At 27.8% G+C, this 9,163-nt stretch overlaps 1 protein-coding gene and 1 pseudogene across 1 annotated transcript; one reads left to right on the forward strand and one right to left on the reverse strand.

Annotated features, from left to right (window-relative positions):
• The first annotated feature begins 242 nt into the window (after positions 1-242).
• Positions 243-8,780, forward strand: LOC112682934 (annotated as a pseudogene).
• Positions 932-1,441, reverse strand: LOC112682933. The gene has a single exon (XM_025553717.1). It carries the CDS (start codon positions 1,439-1,441, stop codon positions 932-934), a length of 510 nt encoding a protein of 169 aa, XP_025409502.1.
• Positions 8,781-9,163: the final 383 nt, after the last annotated feature.

Genomic DNA, 9,163 nt, shown 5'->3' on the forward strand with positions numbered 1-9,163 from the left:
TGGGTAATACAGTGTACACTGTAGAGATAAATACAGCTAGATTTAGATTGCTCTAGCTAGACTGCACTAGAAGTGTGTTTACACTAGAGTGAAATGTACTCTAATTAGAGCATTCATAGAGAGCGCATAGATCAAATCTACCTAGATAAGTCTACAGCCCATGTACATTAGTCAAACTTGATAGTCTAGATAGTTATTTTATTGAGAGAGCATTTTGGTTGTTCGTTTTATTTGTACGAAAAATGTCGGACCGCAAACGCGTTGCAGCCGCAATTATAGTGTGCAGTTTGATTAAAAAAAAAACAGGAAATAAAATCGAAAAAAACGAAGAGGTTGTGGGTGAGAAATTGGATATCAAAAAGAGATGACGAAGGAGTGCACGCAAAGTTACTGAAAGAAATAAGTGTAGAAGATACCACTTCGTATGAAAATTTCATACGAATGTCCAAAAATGATTACCAAAATCTTTTAGAAATAATAACACCGAAAATTATAAAAAAAGATACTCACCTCCAAAAAGCGATTTCACCTTCAGAACGACTAACATTGACGTTGAGGTTTCTTGCCACAGGTAAACGGTTTGATAAATAAAAAAAATGTATAATATATTTTATTTTGCTTATTTTTGTATCTTTTTATTGAACAATTTAACCATCATAAATTAATAAAATAACATATTATATAACAATATATTGTAACTTTCAATACATTCTATATTAGAAATAAGATAAAAATAAATATTAAAATAAAATAAAATGTAGGTATATCATATTTAATTTATGAAATATGCTACTTGTTTTAACGTAGGTGACAGTTACCAGTCTTTAAGTTTTTTGTTTCGGATTCCTCCAACAACTATTAGCCGAATTGTTCCAGAAGTTTGTGAGGCGTTGTTTGAAGAACTGAAACGAGAAACTGAAGGTTAGTAATTTTACTGAGGATTATAGTTTTCATAGAAAGTTGACAAATTAGAACTGTCACTTGCTATTTGTTGAGGCATTGATGATGAATTAGAAATAGTTATTAAGTATTCATATGGATTTTGATTAGAAAAACTACTAGATGATGCCCAGTCAGACACAGTATCTGAATAATTTCCAGATGAACATGTAGAACCAATTTTTTCACGTCTGTCTTCCTCTTCTCCCATATCAATGATAGCTCTCTGTATTATGCGCTTCAATCGTCTTCTTCGTTCTTCAGAACGGAGTTGTCGTAACTCCACAGCAACGTAATTTCCAAAAACATCGAATTCATCACTCGGAGGAGCTCGTAACACAGACATAGTTTCTTTGAATAACTTTTCGTCATCTTTGATTATCATAGATTTTGGTTCATTTTCCTTATTTAGTTTTTTTTTCTTAATTTTCTTTGAAGAATTGTCAGCAGTAATCGAAGCTATTAATGTCTCGTGTGATGTTTCCCCTTCAGCTTGAGACATAACGATTTCACTATTTTCCTCATTATCACTAACCTAAAAGAGTAGCTGTTTGATTTAGGGCATGGGCAAGTCAATCAGTAAACTATTCAAGTAAAATGTTTATTTATACGAGTATGTACTGAGTAAGTGACAACTAACAGATAGAACAAACTTTTGGTACAACTTTTGTATTTATAATTTATAGACCATAGCGACACAAGTAAAATTTTAGATTCTGAGCGGAGCGATGAATGTATTGGTTTTACTATGGTGTATGTTTTTTTTTATGTTTTTTGTGTCTGTCATCACGTTTTAGGACAGTAAAAATGCTTAGATTTTCTTAAATAGTACCTTTTCTGATAGGAAAGTGAATCTATATGGTACTTTGGGAAATGAAATAATAAAAATAAAATTTTTCAGTAGTTTTCAAAATTTTCGTGAAAAAAAAATGAAAAATTAAGGAAAAAACGGGATTTTTTACGCAACACCGATTTTCGACAAAATCGATTTTGGTTTTTGGTATAACTCAAAAACAAATGACCGTAGATACATGCAATGTTGACTGAATGTTTATATAAGAATTTTATACACTCCATAACATTTTCAAAATATTTTGACTTATTTTGAGCTGTTTACGGTCATTTTTAGTTTTCAATTTTTTTAGTTTTTTTTTTTATAAGTGTCAATAAAATTTTATTTGGTGGGCCAAAAAGTCCGAAAATTTAATACAAGGTTCCTGATATATTGATAGTATAGTAGTCGAAAAATATTGAAAATACATAGGTACGATTTTTTTTTATAAGCATTTAAATTTCAAATTTTGACAAAATTTATTAAAATCTCGAAAATTATCAATCATTGAAATTAAAAAATTATAAAATCTTCGGTTTTTTTAACTAAAGGTTGAAAATTTAAAACAAAGATCCTCTTAAGTAATTCATACTGTAACCGAAAAATCTAAAAAATGTATAGGTTAATTTTTTTTAAATTTTTTTTGTTCATATACCTAGACTGACATACCGCCTCCACTTAGAATCATTTTTCTTATACAATGATATTATATATTATTTATTATTATTTATTTTTTTATATTATATTTTATTTATTATTATTATTATTATTTTATATTATCATTGGATTCAAATTTAATACTACCCGCCATATAGTGACCTACTTGTAACCTTCTGTACAGTAGAGCGACATCCACTTAACAACCTTTTTTTTTATTTATTATAATATTATATACTATATTTTGTCTCGCTCGATGTTATTATATTATACATACTAAAATACTGTTATTTATTTATTTATTTATTTATTATTAACAATACGGGCTGAGCCCGATTTAGATCTGTTATATATTTAGATAAAAAAATCCTGGGAACTCTGCTGTACAGTAGGGTGGGAGTGAACCTCTGTCTTACTGTAGGGATATAATAAAAAATATGTTTTAATTACAAGTTATTCTTAAAAATCTAATTACAATATACAAGTTACAAAAATTTAACTCAAAAATCACTTATACTAATTGCAGATTCCGTCTACATCTGATGAGTGGGAAAAAGAAACACAACTTTTTGATGAAAATTGGAATTTCCCTAACTGTATCGGAGCACTTGATGGTAAACATGTAGTGATGAAAGCACCAATGAATAGTGGAAGCCTTTACTTTAATTACAAAGGGACACACAGCATTGTGTTAATGGCTCTTGTTGGTGCCGATTATAAATTTTTGTATGTTGATGTGGGATGTAACGGCCGTATTTCAGATGGTGGTGTATTTGCAAATTGTTCATTGTCAAAAGCTCTCGAAAATAATACTTTAAATATACCTCAACCAAAACTGTTACGTGGACAGTCAAATTCAGTACCATTTGTTATCGTTGCTGACGATGCTTTTCCTTTAAAAACATACTTAATGAAACCGTTTCCCTTTCGAAACCAACCCGGGCCAAATCGAATTTCTCTTGCTCGCAGAGTTGTGGAGAACGCGTTTGGTTTGCTTTCTGTTCGCTTTCGTGTACTAAGGAAACATATAGAGTTGGATCCAGAAAAAAACCACAAAGATTGTGCTTGCCACTTGTTGTTTACACAATTATTTACTATCTCGGAAAGCTTATAGTTACGCACCCCCCCGGAACATTTGATAGAGAAGAGCAAAGTAGTTTGATTCCTGGTAGTTGGAGAGAAGAAGGAACTCCACAAAACTCATTACACTCAATGCAACAAATCAATGTACAAAGAAATGCAAGTTCTACTGCTAAGGAAGTACGTGAAAAGTTCAAAACTTACTTTATGTCCACAGAAGGAGAACTGACATGGCAATATCAATATATTTAAGTAATATTTATATAAGTTAAAAAAAAACAACTAAATAATTTCAATTTTTTAAAGTTTAGATTTAAGTCTTTTTTTTAAATAGATCTAAATTTAATATTTGATTAATATGAATCTAACAGTGAAGAACAGAACTTATTATATAATATAGGCAATGAGATACTCAAAAAATTTAATAGTAATTATTATTTTAATTTTAAATATTATAATATGCTAAATAATAAAAATACTAAATTGTATATATAACGTCGTATATTGTAATATAAGTTATCAATTACGTATGTACCAGAAAAAATATAAATATAAATATTGATATCACGTCGCCACCGTCCGATAATAATATTATATAAAAATCTATTATTAGTTCTATATTAGTTATCTATTAGTTTTTCCATTTTTTGTTTTTAATTTCAAAATAAATGTGATAGCGATTCAGTACATTACCAAGTAATAAATCTATTTTAATATATAAAATAAGTAACTTACTAATGCATTTGGTACTGTGCCGACAGTCTTCATACATTCAGAAATGCCAGTCATGAATTTCAGTGAATCGAAAAACTCCCAAGAGCTTTTTACGGTCTCATCTGCACCTGCTCCACTCTTTTTATTTTTTATTTTTCGTAGTTCACTATTCATTTGGCACTGAAGATTGTGTAACTTTCTACTAACTTCTGCAGAACTAATTTCCAATTTTTGAGCAATTGTTTCCATACATTTTGCCTTTAGTTGCCTGTCTCTGTATTCCTTCAGTGTACAATTCCACAGTTCAGGAGACGATTCAAGAAGATCAATTAGTTTATAGGTTTTTTGCTTGTCCCACACAACATCGGCCATTGTACAAATAAATGCAAAAGAAAATTTATAAAAAACAAAACAATATTGAAAAAACTGTTCAAATATTTCCACGTGCTCTATTTGGTCTATTCAACTGAACAAATAGATCTAGACTAATCTAGCTATAGTGTCTATCTCCATGTACATTGTAGATTTTCATCTACTCTAGTTAGTCTACCTAGATCCTAGAGAGGCAACCGCTAGAGCGCTCTATATGTTGTGTACACTTCGAGACTAAATCTAGAAAGCTCTAGCTAGGGTAACTCTACGAGAAAAAATCTACAGTGTACAGGTACCTTTAGTGTCTTATTAATTAAATTTATCCAATGGTATTTATTTTGTTATTAGAACTCTATTGAAATATTTTATCGTATATTTTCTATAATAAACAGTTTTGTCAAAATTTTTTTTTATTATTTATACTATTTATTATAAATTTATATTTACGTAAATTATTGCTGGCAATAAAATTTTTTGGTCTAACACGACATTTTTAAAGCATTAAAAACAATGTTTACAATTAGATTAATTTTGACACTGTCAATCATTTACTTTTTATTTTTTACATATAAATAAACTTATTCTGCGTTTTTATAGTCGTCAGAAATATGTTAAAGTTTTCCTTGATTTGTGAACATTTTGGTTTTTGGCAATATCACTTTTTGAATTTCCATCCTTCAATTGTTGTATAACTATGTTATCAAAATAAACCCCAGTAATAATGATATAATATTATATATGTATAATATTGTATATGTATTATATTATTTTTTATATATAAAAAAAATGTATAAATAAAAATGCAAATAATTATCTGTTAAACTACACCTTTGGCCAGACGCGTACACAAGGGGGATTTTAGGGGTTCAAACCCCTCCCAAATTTTTTTTTTTACTTTCTTAAGTAAAAGTGTGATTGTATTAACTTGTATCCTCCCAAGTAGAGATATCTTTAAGAGAGTTATCCCAAGTAGGGATAACTTAAAAACTATTGAGGTAGAAACAAAGGGAGTAGAGGTACAACCAGGTACAAATGATTGGAATCGGATTGGATCCGAAATTTGAAAGTGGGGGTGCTGAGGAAATGGACCTAATACTGTTTTATGGAAATATATTGACATATCTGATGTTGAAACATTGTGATTTTTATCATTTAGTCAAAATTCAATATTCAAATAATATAAATCTTTTTGGATATAAGACTAAATTTTTTCTTTACTCAGTTATTAGTACGTAAGATGAACTTTGTATTTAGCTATCAAGACTTTTATCAAATTAAAATTATTTTATTACCATTATTGAAAAAAATGTAAGTAAACATAACATTTTTAATTTTCAATCATAACTTGAATAAAACATTTATTGAAACATACAACCATTAGAAAACGATATTATGAGGATTCCGTGTACATTTTATGTCTTTACAATAATAATTTCTTGAGTAACGATGGGAAAGAAATCGATTTCCCTTAAAAAACAGTATGCCGTAAATGTTGCCAAAATTTGTATAACCTTTCAATAGTTTTCACAATTGTAACGAAAAATTTGAAGTTTGATAAAATGACAAATTTTTAAGTACGAACTAGACAATCCTTCAAGTCAAATATTTCTGATCATTGTGATGATCGGAACAATTTTTTTAGTCGAAATTGTGTACAAAAATACAAAAATAAAAATTTATTTTTATTATTAAAATGTTATTGTAATATTTATTATTTTGATTATTATTATTAGTTATACTAAATTTAATTGCATATTTAAATTACATACAAAATATTTAGTTTGGCTCGAATAAAACCTTTTGTTGATTTTCGTTTATTAGCTACATATAAAATATAACAAACGTATTTTTTACAGTACACCATTAGATTCTACCTTTGAATTATCTCGCATCAGGATTTATCCAACAATTTGAATAGTTATTATACTTATCGACTGCAATTCTTTAGCTGATTATTAGAATTAAATCTATTTAATTTTAATAATCATATTCATATTCAAGATGGATTGTCAAAAGAACAAGTATAACATCAGTACGTAGAATTTATAAGCTTATTATTTATTTTACAAGAATATATTATACCTTATTATACAATCGTAATTGTAGTATGTTCGTGTGGAATATATTCGTCAGTTATACAGTGTATATATACTCTTTAAAACTTTTTTTAAGTTTTGAAGAAGAACCTTAACAATTAATTTTATAATATTTATTTTATATTTTACACATTAGTTGAGAACTGGTTGTACAATCATTTTGAAAAATGTATTGCTTGATATATTTAATATTATACTGACACAATAAAACAAAATTATATGTACTTTATTTTTTTTTTATAGGTGTTGTAATAAAACCTAGAATAGGACCAATTCCTGAAAGTGTCCATCGAGTACGTCATATTACGTTGTTTTATTTTACATATTGTAGATGTATTTATAAGTATTTTAAAATATTAATAATTTTAGTAAATTTATATTTACCTACCTCTCTTAATTTAATTGGACTTGTATTATTTATTTATTTATAAGGATGATCTGATAATAAATAACTGTAGAAACTTAAGTAATAGAGGTATGATTCTGGGGTTGGTTAGTTATCATTGTTAAATATTTCAATCAAAAACCATCTGACTCTTAGTTGCTCTATTCTAAGTAGATAAAGACTCGGGAATCTAACATATATTACTATTACTTTTGTTATGTACTATTTAACTATTTCAATGTTTCCCAAATATATATCATTTGACCAAGAGTGCAATGTATAATTCAACAAAAAAATATATTTGTGTTAATCTTGAAATCTATAAATACGACCTTTATCTATTATCTTTGATATTTTCCATTAAGTTTTCATTGTTTTCATTTGATATAAAATGTTTATTTTAGCTACCTGATATCGAAGGCTTAACGCAGGATGAGATGAATAGAAAATCAACTTCTGATAGAAGAAAACGGCGCATAGCTCACGTGCCAAAATACCCACCGATCATAAAAAAGCCAGTTATTCCGGTTTCCGAGGAACCAAAAAAAAAGAATGCCACTAAAAAATCAGTTGAACCAGCTGTACCGAAGGAGACAAAGAAAAAAGAAATAATACTAGCCGTAAGTGGTCAATAATGAATGATACATGTAAATAAAATGATTGTAATTATGTGATTATAAGAAGAATTTGTTATTTGTTTAAACCATTCAAGTAAGTATTAGCATTTCAACTTGTAAAAAATCTTATATGAAGAACTTATTAAACTATCCATATTTGTTTGACGCTTTATGCTATTTTGATGAAAATCAATATTTCCAAATGAATGTTACATTTAGATAATAATAAATTAAATCATATGCTTTTAGTGCACACATCCCGTGACTCGACCAGACTTTTTAAGTTTGTGCATATTTTGTTTAATTTAGCACGTTCATTATTGGGTACTCTTTTTTGTATAATTATGATACAGAATAGGTAAAATCCAAATAAATGATAACGTATATTTATATGATATATTCATATTGTAACTGCTATATAAATGTTTTCTTATATAGTTAGCATATGCGCATAAAAATAATATATGATTAATTTTCAGAGTTCAGAACTGAATAAGTATATGGCCCGACCTATAAAAGTGAGAACAATACCAACAGTCGATGTCCCTTGGGCATACCAGGGACCATCGAACTCTAGTAAGAGAAAATTGTTCAGTATCTTAATCCATTATTTTTATGAAGGTATCACATTTCTAACGACACTATTGAACATTTTCTCTACATATATATTTTTTCACATACTCCATTCAAGTTTGACACTCGGGTTTTTAAATGTATATTTGAAAATGCAGGAAATACCATATTAATGCACTTTGAATATTCATATTTTACGATAAAAATTTATATTTTTTTGTATAGTTGTAATTTTAACATTTTTAACGATTTTCTTATTAGATATTTTCATGATATTGTATAATCCATGAGAATTAGTATCTGTTAGTTTGGTTTATATTTTTTAGATCGAACAAACAAGAGAAAAGCTGAAATGGAGAATTTCAACAACAAAAAAAAAAAAAACTTATGCTAAAAAATTTATTATGTAAAAAAGTTTAATAATTAATAAAAAAGTTTTCATTTGTTTATTCTAATAATGTTTTATTCACTGAATAGGAGATAATCCTCTATTTTTGTATGTTCACGATCACTAAATATTTTTCTGGTGAAGCAAAATGTATTTTATAGTCAATGTTGGGAAAAGATAAAAAACAAATCAAAATGTATGCCTAAGCTTACACTAGTCATGGAAATACATCTGATGCGGAAAATGGAAAATTCCGCAAAATTTCAAAAATTTTAACCACACGAACTTAAGAAATGTTGAAAATGTACATGATAGTAAATAGGGATAACTTAAACTAAGTTAATGTATGTATCATAGACAAAATTAAACTTTACACACAATGTTTTTTTATTTTCTAAAGTAAAAGTGTGATTTACTTGTATCCTCCCAAGTAAAACAGGGATAACTTAAAAACTTTTGAGGTACAATTAGGTATAAACGATTGGGACCGGATCGGTCGTGAAATTCGAA

Source organism: Sipha flava, unplaced genomic scaffold (genome assembly GCF_003268045.1).
Source record: "Sipha flava isolate LNK unplaced genomic scaffold, YSA_version1 215_pilon_pilon, whole genome shotgun sequence".
Lineage (NCBI taxonomy): Eukaryota > Metazoa > Arthropoda > Insecta > Hemiptera > Aphididae > Sipha > Sipha flava.